Genomic DNA, 13,732 nt, shown 5'->3' on the forward strand with positions numbered 1-13,732 from the left:
GGTGTTTAACTATAGTACAAAATAGTATTTACAAAACAGTTCATATACCTATGCTTAACTAACGAATTTCGAGTTGCATGTTTTGAGTCACATACCTAAGGGTTTGAACATCTAAAATATGCAGCTATAATTCAGATCTATCACTTTCTAACGACACGTGAGCTCATGTTCACACATCAGTTTATTACATTATCAATTTATGCTGATGGCGCTTTTAGATATTTTTAGTAGTTCGATGTAATTTTGGTAAAAATAACATGCAGAATAATTCTCTTCTTTCACTTTACATTGACTTATCTTCATATTATCTAAATTACTTTTCTAGACTTCAAAATTCTACAAATGATGACCCTATTTTATGATCTTTTACTTGTCGGTCACATATTTTAGAATTTAGATGATGTACGAATACCAATATGCTGTGTATTATGTAGTATAATTTATAAAAGAAAAAATATACGTAATAAGTACCTATATAATTGATCTCCGCATGCGTTGCAATGTTGAATGTTGAGAATTTTTTTAAATAATAGAATAAATTAGATCACCAGGCAGGATTCGAACCCGCGTCTTTTGCCATGCCGGGGCTATAAAACTAAATATTAAACACCACAATGTTCACATGTTGTAAGCCGCCATCTCCTACACTTTAGGCGTTGTTCACAATACATCGTAGCTAGTTGGCTCATCCTCACCCGAGGCGCGTATTACCGAACAAATTGCACTAAACTGCTGACCTCTTGAAATATTCACACCGGAAACCAATCCGAATATCTTTATACTGCTACATAAAAAAAAACACTTTCCTGTTACTATTATATTGTGCGTATTTATTATATTTAATGTTAGATTAACGCTAAGTAGTTCTTAATATCTATTAAGTCGAGCTCTTGGTATAACCACAATATTTGGTGGTTCTAAATCTTCAGAAAAGAATTCCTTACTCCGTTCACTAATTTTGCCCAAATGATAGGTACTTACAGCTAAGATAGATACAACCACTGTGGAAGCAAATACTACTAAACCTATAGTCCACGGACTCCAAGATACACGTCCCTTATCATCACCATCTCCATCATCATAATCATCATAAATAACTGTAGTAGGATTAACAGTAGAAGGTTCCTGAGTAAGATCTCCATCCGTAGAAACGTAAGTAGACTGACTATTTGCAGGAGAATCAGTCTCACTTAACGTGGAAGGATCAGCGTCTGTTGGACTATAATTAGTATATGTGGTAGAATCTATATCTGTATATTCCAATTGTTGTGCAGTAGTATCAATATCTGTTGCAATAGAAGGATATGTGGTACTTTCAGAACTATACAGGTTGGTTGAAGGATCAAGTTCTGAATAACTTGTTGAATCTTTGGTATCGGAAGCTATGGTACTGTCATTATCTTCTGTGGGGTTCGTGTCTTTTATAACAGAGGCGTCTGTAGTAACATCGAAGTCTGTAATAGTCTTTTCTGTTTCACTTAGGCCATTAACCGGATCTACTGTTGTATCAAAGTATGTAGTATGTAAATGTGAATGTTTGTAATTATAAATATCTTGAGCATTACGTTTTAATCTTCTTTTATAATTCACATTATATTTTTTTATTACCAAATTATCTTCAAGCTTATTTTTACTAAGTATGTGTTTATAATTCACCAATTTGAATATTACTTTGCTATGTGGTTTAGTTTCTTTCTTGTTTCTGGATTGATCGGCTTTTATCTGTAACAAAATCATTTTAAAGTTAACTTAGTTACTAAGCACTATGCTTGAAAGGCACTCAAAACCCTTGAATGGTTTATAATTTTGAAAACAAAATATAATGAATTAATATTCTGTACAATACGAATACGACACAATACTGTCGTTAACTTTTTTATTACAAGTAATTATATCTCTTTATTATAACCGAATTAAGTATGCTTTTAAGCACTTAATTCAAACTCAAACTCAACTCAAACTCAAACATTCATTTATTCAATTAGACTACTATTTAGTAGCACTTTCGAATCGTCATTACATAAGTATTTTTAACATTTACCACCGATTATCATTAACAAGTGCAAAATTATCGTCATTATACTAAAATAAAAACAAACTTACCTCACCATTGTCGACATTTATGTCCAAATTAGTAACACAACACACATTTAAATTATTTATATTCGTTTCCATCTTGTAGCACGTGAAATTTTGATTATTATTAATTACATCTTTATTTGATGAACCTCTTGAATAACCAATAAAAACACTTGATTCGGAACTTATTTTCAATGCTTTTGAAGCTTCGCTTTTGTCTAGTGCAAACATTTCTATCTCATGGCTGTACCATGATGTTTTTTCACAAATTATATCTGCAAATGAGTTTGTAGAATGCGAATATGTGATTGAACTAAAAAACACGAACACTAAGATATATTTAGACATGTTACTAGTTCTCTCTTCGATTTTCCCAACATTGTTGTATCACGTTGTACGATCCGAACACTGTCAGTATTATTATGTTAATATTAAATTTTATCTAATCTATATTTCCTATCGCGTACTTAACAGTTTTACATCAATTTTTATTTAAAATCAAAATATCGATTTTGTTAATAATTGGATTTTAGTGTTTAAGTCAAATTATTAGATTAGATATTTGTTTTTTGAAATGATTAATTAATTCTGGCTAAAGAGAGCCTGGTCTTCCTGATCAAACAAATCGATCAGTAAAGAAAATGCATCCACTTATGAGTCAAAGGTAAACTTACATTTTTTCATAATAAAATGAAATACCTAATTAAAATTACTTTATATGTTTTGTTTTTTTCTGACTGAGCTAGAAAATCACATTTCAGGATGCCTAATACCTCTAGGAACAGTATCAGAGATACCGTTGCTTTAGTATTTTAAATTACATAAAAAGATATTACCTAATATAAAATAATACAGTCGGCAAATTTGAATGCACTTATAATTATCATTTGCCAGATAAGATATCAATTACAGTTAATTTACAAGTACAACTTTACCATTTATCGATAACAGGGAAGTACAATTAGAAGGAATTTAACCTTGAAATACTGTAGTTAAAAAACCGTTCCATTTTCATGTATACGCAGAAAGGAAACAAAAAATGTTTAACTTATTTATTTTTATAAGGTAACAAATAATAAAAACAAAAACGAAATGTATGAAATTGAATAATCAGCAGTGTCAGTCCTAAATATTTTTTATAGCATTCCTTTGTTACAGAAAGAAATAATAAATAATGAAATATGTACATAAATAGTTAGTTCGAAAGGTAACTCGAATAACACATACAAAAAATATGTACTGTAATATCATTTTGATTCAATTTCATTCACTATTTGCATATACCTACATAAATAATAATTTTATGATTCCTAATCTATTTACACAATATTACTACTTACTTTAAACTCTTATTAAATGACAATGTTAAATGCAACAATCACATTTCAGACTTCTTCGTGAATTCTTGAATTATCAATATCATACAAACATTTTGCAAATTAAATACTAATTAATTAATGAATTTCAGATCCAAAATGTTAATCAATAAATAGACTCTAGCCATTATACCATTGATTCAATGCTCTTAGATCTGGACAAATTTACAAGTCTTGGCAAATTTCTTTCATTATCAATTGCAACAGTTTGTTGCATCGTACTTGTCAAGATTTTGGACGTGAAGCAAGCATATATTCCAACACATATAAGTCCTAACACACAAGCAGATGGTATTACGATCAAGGCTGTGTTCAATGGAGTCCAGAAACCAGTATCATCGTCGTCTATCAGACTTTCTGTTGTTAATTCTGATGTTCCAATTTCTCCTACAGTTGTTATTTGATTTGTCGACGTCTCTGGGTGTATAGTATTTTCTGTTGTAAAGTTTACTTCTATTGTGGTTGTATCAATGTTAGTTGTAAGAGTTGAAAGTGATTCAGGGGGGCTTGTATTGTCTGTCGGTAAAGTTGGGGAGTCAGTTCCTATCGAAGCAGTAAAAGTTGTCGGGGATTCAGAGGTTGAAGATGGTGCATCAGCTGTCGAAGGTTCTGTAGTCGAGGAGAAAGTTGCTTCTGATGTAATAACAGAAGTTGAAGGATATTCAGTTGTAACTGTAATAACAATGTCTGTTGTAGAGGAATCGGGTATAATTGTAGGATCATCTGTGGATAATGTGGTTTCTTGTGAGGTTGTAGTGTCTGTTATTTCTGGAGAAGTATTTGAAGTTGAAGGTAATTCAGTGGTAGATACCACTGAGTCGGTTATCGTAGAAATATCAATCGTTGGTAGTGTTGTAAATTCTGTAGTAGAAGGAAAGTCAGTAACGTCCGTTGTAATGAAAGAAGTTGATGGTATTTCAGTTTGAATCGTTGTGCTTACAGACTCTGTCGTCGTTAGATCTAACATTGTTGTAGGATTGTCTGTCGATATCATTGTGCTCTCTTCTGTTGGGGTAGAATCTGTAGTCTCTGAAGTAATAATTGTAGTGGATGGAAAATCTGTTGGAATTAATGTACTGCTAAAATCTGTCGTGTATGCATCTGTTGTTGTTGTAGGTTCATCTGTTGTTGTTGTGCCTTGTGTAATTGTTGTATCTGTTGCTTCTGTCGTGAATGCATCTGTTGTTGTTGTAGGTTCATCTGTTATTATGGTAGCTAGTGTAATTGTTGTATCTGTTGCTTCTGTCGTGTATGCATCTGTTGTTGTTGTGCCTTGTGTAATTGTTGTATCTGTTGCTTCTGTCGCGTATGAATCTGTTGTTGTTGTAGCTTGTGTAATAGTTATATCTGTTGTTTCTGTCGTGTATGCCTCCGTCGTAATTGCAGGTTCATATGTTGTTGATGTATCTTGTGTTATAGTAGAGTCGGTTGTTTCTTGTGTGGAATACGACGTCGATGGTAACTCAGTGTTGATATTATCGGTCGTAGATATGACTGAGTCAGTGGTCGTAGACAGTTCAGTCGTTGATTGTGTTGTAGATTCTGTTGTAGGAGGAAAGTCAGTTATGTCCGTAGTAATTATAGAAGTTGATGATAATTCGGTCTGAATCGTTGTACTTACAGACTCCGTCGCAGTTACATCTGACATTGTTGTAGGATCGTCTGTAACTAATATTGTACTCTCATCTGTAGTCTCGGTAGTAATTGTAGAAGTGGATGGAAAATCTGTTGTACTGACAAAATCTGTAGTATATGCGTCTGTCATTGTTGTAGGTTCGTATGTTGTTGATGGATCTTGTGTTAAAGTAGTATCTGTTGCTTCTGTCGTGTATGCGCTTGTCGTTGTTGTAGGATCATCTTTTATTGTTGTAGATTGTATACTGGTTGAATCTGTTAGTTCCGTCGTGTATGCACCTGTCATTGTTGTAGGTTCGTCTGTTGTAATTATAACTTGTGTGATGGTTGTGTCTGTTGCGTCTGTCGAGATAGCACCTGCCGTTGTAGGTTCATATGTTGTTATTGTTGTGTCTCGTGTTATTGTAGTATCTGTTGTTTCTGGTGTGGAGTAAGATTCAGTAATGGAAGGAAGGTCAGTAGCGTCTGTAGTAATTATAGAAGTTGATGATAATTCGGTCTGAATCGTTGTACTTACAGACTCCGTCGCAGTTATATCTGACATTGTTGTAGGATCGTCTGTAACTAATATTGTACTCTCATCTGTAGTCTCGGTAGTAATTGTAGAAGTGGATGGAAAATCTGTTGTACTGACATAATCTGTAGTATATGCGTCTGTCATTGTTGTAGGTTCGTATGTTGTTGATGGATCTTGTGTTATAGTAGTATCTGTTGCTTCTGTCGTGTATGCGCTTGTCGTTGTTGTAGGATCATCTTTTATTGTTGTAGATTGTATACTGGTTGAATCTGTTAGTTCCGTCGTGTATGCACCTGTCATTGTTGTAGGTTCATCTGTTGTAATTATAACTTGTGTGATGGTTGTGTCTGTTGCGTCTGTCGAGAGAGCACCTGCCGTTGTAGGTTCATATGTTGTTATTGTAGATTGTATAATGGTTGTATCTGTTACTTCTGTCGAGTACGCACCTGTTGTTGTTGAAGGAGTATCTGTTAATGTTGTATCTTGTGTAATCGTAGTGTCTGTTATTTCTGGTATTGATGATGAAGGCAAACCAGTCGTAGATATAACATAGTCAGTCGTGGTGGATAATTCGACTGCTGGTGTTGAGGTAAATTTTGTCGTCGTAGGAAGATTAGTTCCATCTGTAGTTATAACAGAAGTTGATGGTAATTCAGTTTGGATGGTAGTACTAACAAATTCAGTTGAAGATGCACCTGGCGTTGTTGTTGGGAGATCATCTGTTGCTATTTTTGTACTCTCTTCTGTAGGGGAATATTCTGTAATATCAGTAATAATTGAAGATTGAAAATCTGTTGTGTAGGTACCTGTTATTGTTGTAAGGTCATCTGTCACTATGTTAGGTCCTTGTGTAGTTGTAGAATCTGTTAATTCTAGCGTTTCAGATGTTGAAGGTAATTCTGAGTTTATATTATTAGTTGTAGAAATCACTGAGTCGGTAATCGTAAAATATTCATTTGTGGATGATTCTGTAGTCGAAGGAAGGTCAGTTTCGCCAGTTATTACTGTAGAAGTCGATGGTAATTCGGTTTGAGTGATAGTGCTAACAAATTTATCTGCTTCTCTTATGCTAGTAGAAACTTGATCTATGTATTCTACCCGTCGTTGACTTAAAACAATAGTCGTAGCATTATTCGTTGAGTGTGGGCTCTGATTATCATCGATTTTATAATTCGGATTGTATATCTTCATTAAGGACAGGTCCAAGACTTGTACCGTTAAAATATTCTGAAAAAAAAAAGGAAATTTCTAAAAACACAAATACAAAAAAATACATTTGATTGTTTTGATTCTATTAAATTGCGAAAGTAAATTATAATAATTTTTAACGGAAAACATAAATAAATACCAACGTTTTATCAATACTTACTTGAAAAATAATTTCACTTTCTATGATCTTGTTACTTTCCAAATAAGCATCTTCAAATACTTTATACATTTTGACACAACTATCATTACACTTTATAACAACCACAGCGCCTTCACTTAACACATCCTCGAATAGTATGCCTATTTTATTCACATCACTGTCAACTAAATTATATACTTTTGCAATATAGTTCTGAAGATCACCTGTAGTCACTAAATATTCACTTACAGTTTCATTATTACTAGTATTTTCAATACTTGTGTCAAATTTATTATTATCAGCTTGGTTGAAATCATTGTCAGACTGAGAAAGCACAATTATTAGCAACGCGCAAAGCGTAATACTAATTTTCAGCATAGTGATATACAAATGAAGACCTAATAGTTTATTATTCAATGGTATGTAATAAATTTATATCTTGATTCAAATTATCTGATTCTTCATTCATTATCTTAGATAATCTATGATAACACTACCTTAGAAACTTTTATGTCACTTATCTGCCGCCTCACTTAAAATCTCTTGCCAATAATAATTTAATTGTACCAAAAATAGAATATAAACTACGATAAGCTTCTGATTCTTACACTGGTAAGATGCTAAATGATAAAATTTAAATGGAAATTCAAGAAATATTATTTACTTTATGAATCAATTCTTTACTCAAAGATCTGATCGATCCTATCTATTAATAAAAATTAATTGAATAGCTTGAAAATAAATATTATGGTAATAGGTGCCCATTTGTGCGATTTTTTTTCATTGTTTCTCGCTCCTATTACTACTGTATATTCCGGTCATACATCGTAGCCTTATTTTTGTATATAGATATTTATTTACATTCAGCGTCATTTGATAAATTGCCTTCCCGACGTAAAATATGCTTTTCCCACTAACCAGTGTTGCCTGAGATTAGGGCTTTCAACCAAAAAAACAAACTCTTGAGCGTTAGAATATAAGGACAGATTTAATTAAAAGTACAAAACTAATTATCTGTACACGTGTATAGATTCATATATTTTTATCCCGCATAAATCAATTAATTTAGCCCCAATCTAAGTAAAGTGTGTCTCACGGTTTTACTCGCAGTTCTCCGCTCCTGTTGTCTTAGCGTAACTACCTAATCATATTAGTATATAGCCTATAACCTTACCTCGATAAATGGGCTATACACCGAAAGAATTTTTCAAGATGGACCAGTAGTTCTTGAGATTGACGCGTTCAAACAAACAAACAAACTCGTCAGCTTTAGAATAATAGTATAGATTTTTGGTGTACGACGGAAGTTCAATTAGTGAGTGATAATAATCTATGCCTTTGATTACTTGCTAATCACACGCATTAGAAATTAATTATTAAAAATAGCTATAGATAGGTACCGTGAATAAGCTATAATATTATATTTTTATCTAGTGTTTTTTTTATATAAAGTACAAATTCTAGAAAAATCTACTTAAATATCCTCCAAAGCCCAAACCGGAATATTGTATATTGTTTAAATATAGACTCATGACCAATCAATCGAAATCATTCATAAATCTATATACAAAAATTAATAAAATTAGAACACAAAAAACATCAATCAAATAACAGACTCCCTTTGAAAGCTGTTTTGAATCTTATCAACTACGAGAATCAAAAGTAAGGAAAACATATTTAGATTTATTTTTCAGTAAAATATTTTTCAACGCTGTCGCTTGCTTTTACCGTAAAATGGGAAGTATATTGCCCATGGGAGGCCGTAAACTTTCAAATAGATGTCTCAAATAAATAATATTTGAGTTCCACTGGCTTTAGGGACGTAACTACAGGAATTATAGCAACCGGTATAAAGATTTATCGATGCAAATAACTCCTTCGCATTTTATGGTGTGATATTTAGAGGCCCGTCGATAAAGTCTATACCGACGGAACCGTTTGATAATTATTATGTATTTCTATTATTCTTTAATTAGTATTCTGACATGCGACAACTTTTTTTTAACTACAGCAACAATCAGCTTTTGTTTAAAACATATTAGTTTAATACACTTTTAGGTATAAACTTATGTTACGGCCAAAGTAGCTAGAAATTTCATTCAAAAGCAAATCTACTCATCATTGATCATAAACAAATAGCGAGCTTTTAATAGCGATACAAAGAAAGACCTTTTATCTCTATAAAAGCATTAAAAGTCACCGGAACATCATCATAGTATAAAACAAAGTCGCTATCTCTGTCCATATGTGCCTATGTCCCATGTAAGCTTAAATCTTTTAAACTACGCAACGGATTTTGATACAACGGTTTTTTTAATAGGTACATTCAGGAGGAAGATTTTAGTATATAATTTATTAGGTCGAAGCCACGGGCGGAAAGCTATTGAATAGGTACATAAATGGTCTTATTTTAATTACTTATACCTTAGATAAAATAACGACGCTACAGCCACCTGGGTATTTATCTTAATATTAAGCAAAAGAGTAATTATTAATTAATCAGTCCAAACAGCCATTTACTAAAAATATAGATTTTACGTACAGGGATTTTAGTTTAATCTTTTTGATCGAGCTAAAAATCCAGCTGGAATTTTGGAGGAATTTTGTGAAACAGTTGCGTTTAGATGGATGGTTTTTTTGTCGTTTGATCTTGTTGTAATAGTCAAAGTTGTCCATTGCTGTATTCGTTAAACGAATAGAGACTTTGTTACAATCGGGAGATGTAATTGACCATATATTTTAATAGTTTGTTTTATATTCTTTTGATGTTGAGTCATTTTTATAGTATGATCGAGATTTTATATTGAAAGAAATGAAAAATAGAGGTGCAAGGTATACCTACTTTTGAACCATCGCTGAAATTATTATAATCTATAAAGCTATTCGATATTCATTAATTTACCATTAATTGAATAACATTCAAATAACACAATCAATAATCACAATAATTATTATGGTTCTGGTTACAGTAAATAATAGTTACTACAAACTAGTGATAAGTCTGTTATAGAAGTAAAAGAAATGATTTATACTTTTATTTGACAACTGGTATACTTTAAAATCCAGCTTGCAGACTTTGTGGGCAAATCTTCATAGATTTATTATAGAGCACATACTTTATTCGGCATTATTGCATTGCCACTATAAAAAGAAAACTTTTCTTGTCCTATAAGGAAATTCAGCAATGTACTGGGTACTAAGACAAATTTCCGAATTGAAAGAACTTCAGTTAAGTTATATTTAAAAAGTGGTACTTCGAATATATTATTATTAATGGAGCGCTACATTGTGTGTCTGTTACTATGTAAGAGTCTTTTAACCCATTGAGCCCCAAGCGGCCCGATCGGTCCACGACACAATAGATTTTCTATTGTGTCTGTGGTTCCGGGGCCTGAGTTATTAAAGTATATTTCAAAAATCTAAAATGAACGAACTGAATTGATTCTTGACTATCTTCTATTTCTGCAAGATGTTTTACGTGGATGGACCCAATAGAAAATAAATAATGGGTATAGCTCGTTGGTATAGCTTAAGTGAAATTATAATATACAATCCACTTTTTTATGAAACAATTAAGGCGTAACTAAAGCTATTGTATCTCAGGAATAACAACTTGCTCTTATTTAATACTAACTAATGCATATAATAAACTAAACTTAGATTTTTCACTTTTTAACTATACATTTATGTAAACAAACATTACTCTTACAATTATACCATCTTATTACAATCTTCGAATCTTAGAAATAAGGAAGGAAAATGTATCCTACGAACAATGTTCGTATCCAAAGTATTTTTATAAGAGTATCCGAAAAGTTCACAATGTCAAACCCAAACTTTCAATATTGGATTCCTTTCAAGTTGAAATGACCAATTTTGTCTGTTCCATTCGACGGACAAAGCGGGCTTGACGGTTTATTTTATTTCATTATTTTATGTGCGTTTTAAAACATTTTCATTTAATACTTTGTGGAGATGACACATTGTTAGAGTATGAATGCATATTATTTTACTAGATACAACTTCTATAATACGATTTCAATTCACATAGAGCTTCGTATATACAAGTTAACTATAGTATTAATTTAACTATTTATTTAACTATTATTTTACTTACTACTATTTAACTATAGTAATAAGCGTCATTCCTTCTTTGCTAACGCGTCTATAATTTTTTTGTTTAACCTGATTTGTAATTTCAACAGTATCGAAATGTTACCATAAATTTGAAATAACGATTTTAATACTCTACAAAGCGGAGTCACAGAAAAATGTATCGGTTATTTTAACTGAACGCCTGAATTCTTTATACCCTTTTCATATCAATTTGAGCATAAAACGCTGCTCTCATACCGCTAGCTATCAAAGCAAGTTTTGAATAGCAAAGAATCAAATGAGAATAGAATTCAAACAGTTCTTGTAACTTATGGTTAGAATTGAGAACACCTGCCGTTGAAGTTTCAGCTTTCCGTCGAATTTGAATTAGAATAGGGCTTGATTAGACTGACTTCATCGGGCTGAAACGTTCATAAATGAAAGTTTATAGATGTTTAGTAACTTCCAGTTAATATTAATGCTATAAATTTGAAAATCTTACCCAGGTTGCATTTAAAGGACGGCGTAGTTTGCGATACGGGTTCTGAGAGCTTTCCATTACAGTAGCCGAGTGTAGAAGCTCAGGTCAAGCAAGCGTTCTCATTAAGCCCTTAACCTGGTTTTTTATTAGTAAGCAAACTATCCAGTGGTCTGTGGTGCCCAGTATTTCTTGAAAAATCAGTGAACAGTCATATTATATACTATAGAAGTACCTATCTCACAAGCAGTTAGAGAAGGAAAAATTTAATATTACTGAGTTAGACTAGACAGATAAATTTAAAGAACTTTTCACTGTCAGTAGCATCACATCTATATTGTAATGCTAGTGATAAAAATTCAGCGAATCCCCTCAAATCACTGGAAAGAAAAATCTTCCCTTCAATTTGTAGAGATTTTAAAAGCTTTACAATTGCGCGGGTAAAATTTTCTCACCATTAGTACCCCATTCAGTTGAGTGACGTCAGAATCCTCGCGGTTCGGAGCGAAATGTGAATTTGTAAATTGAATTACGTGTGTTTGTTGCTGAAATATGTATTCGCTAACTTTTCGCTGGGGGCCGCATGCTTAATTTTACTGTTTATGCTAGGCTTTAACATTGCTGTTTAATGTAGCAGTTCATCGCTTTATAGTAGCCAGTCATTTGTACAGTAAAGTAGACATTTAAGTTCATGAATAATAGAATCTATTAATGCAGTAACACTTTTCTTGTCAGGTTAGGGATTATAAAATTAAAACAGTTAAAATAAGTTAACATAGATACAAATAAAAAACTAAAGATAGGTTTCAAGTAAAACTTTGTTTAATTAGAAAAGAAAAGAACAAACTTTTCACCTGATTGCAGATTTTACGTGCACTCCGCTGAAAATCAAATTAATTCCGTTCAGTGATTCACTTAAAACGAAACTTGGTGACTTTTAACTCGCTCGTAATAAGAAACAGTCTGCGAAGGTTTCAGAAACAAAGAGTTCAACCAAGTTTTAATAAAAATATTAAGTAGTGTTTACAATAGTTGAGTGTCAGTGACTCTATGTTTTCTTTTCTTGGATTGGATTGGACTTGGAAGAACACTTGCCAAAATATTATAATACATGCAGGCTGCAATTAGTAAAATGGATGAATTAAATGATATCGTTTGATTCGTCCATTTTATAATTATATCCATATGGAAGAGTGTCAACGGGGTTTAATGTAAATATGTATTTTTGTTTTGTTATAATAAAGTATTAACATTGATTTACGCAAGTATGCTGAGTGGCATGGCTCATCTTCGGTAAAATGAACTTATAGATAGCTCTAGGTGCCCAATTAATAAGCCACTTCCAATTTTGCAAAAATAATACGTTGCATAATTAAATACCTACTTGAAACTCAAAAAAACAAACGCCCGTATTCTCGCCTAGATAACTTTTCTTAAAAACAGAAAAACAAGATGAAATTAATGTGCCGCCATCAAAACACTTCAACGGCTTATAATTAAGATTCCATTTAGAAGCTTTGTTTGTTATTCCGTAATATAGAGATGCCTTTTGAAAGTTATTTCATTAACGTATAATTACGTATGTACCAATCGACTGATTGTTTTTCTTAGAAATTTAGAAATATTTTTTACCTTTCCTCGGAATTTTACCAAATGCTATTTAATGATATTTACTATGTAAATTATTAATTGATCCTATTATGCTATAGATAGAATTTTTCGAAGAATAAATATTCATTAAGTACTTATACCTTTTATTTCATAAATTATATTATACTTAATTGCGCTCTCATTAAAGAACTAGGTACCTATAGGTAGGTACCTACGATCTGCATTGTACCTGCAATCTGATTTATATGCTTGGATCCTTAGCTTGGATCTTTTTTCAAATGAAATAACCATTTAAAATATCTTTTATAAAAAAAATATGAAAGTAACTAGCAATTTTTACTTATTACCGTTATTAGAGATTTTACAAAGTACTACACTAATTATGATTGGAGGAGCCAACTAATTACTCCTGAATACTTCACCGTACTGTACATCTATTGTAATTTGTACCTATTGTGGGTTTTGTCTTATGGAACGATTTAATCTTCAATGACTATTCAAAGGTAATAGGTAGATACTTATTATTAGATCTAATCTGGCTTCTCTCTAAGTCATCTACATATTAATAGTTACTTACGTAACTTATTACTTAA

General features: G+C 32.0%; 1 protein-coding gene across 2 annotated transcripts; it reads right to left on the reverse strand.

Moving 5' to 3' along the window:
- Positions 1 to 818: 818 nt before the first annotated feature.
- On the reverse strand, positions 819 to 2,487 carry LOC149480092 (uncharacterized). Of its 2 annotated transcripts, none has more exons than XM_089707541.1 (2): positions 2,109 to 2,487; positions 819 to 1,722 (listed from the first exon to the last, which is right to left on the reverse strand). In XM_089707541.1, exons 1-2 carry the CDS (start codon positions 2,118 to 2,120, stop codon positions 868 to 870), a joined length of 867 nt encoding a protein of 288 aa, XP_089563667.1. In that variant the 5' UTR covers positions 2,121 to 2,487; the 3' UTR covers positions 819 to 867. The 2 variants fall into 2 exon arrangements, with proteins under 2 accessions (XP_089563667.1, XP_089563666.1); XM_089707540.1 differs by having other exon boundaries at positions 2,104 to 2,487.
- Positions 2,488 to 13,732: the final 11,245 nt, after the last annotated feature.

Source organism: Colias philodice, chromosome 19 (assembly GCF_061535455.1).
Source record: "Colias philodice isolate Cphi_HAF_F1 chromosome 19, ilColPhil1 Martin Lab GWU primary, whole genome shotgun sequence".
NCBI classification, from domain to species: Eukaryota; Metazoa; Arthropoda; class Insecta; order Lepidoptera; family Pieridae; genus Colias; species Colias philodice.

What these genes read in the sequence shown, in the direction of transcription:
- LOC149480092 (XM_089707540.1), bottom strand. Translation starts at nt 2,427, where the DNA reads ATGTCTAAATATATCTTAGTGTTCGTGTTTTTTAGTTCAATCACATAT. An exon ending in TAAATGTCGACAATGGTGAG is followed by an intron (nt 1,723 to 2,103) that starts GTAAGTTTGTTT and finishes ATTTTGTTACAG; the next exon opens with ATAAAAGCCGATCAATCCAG.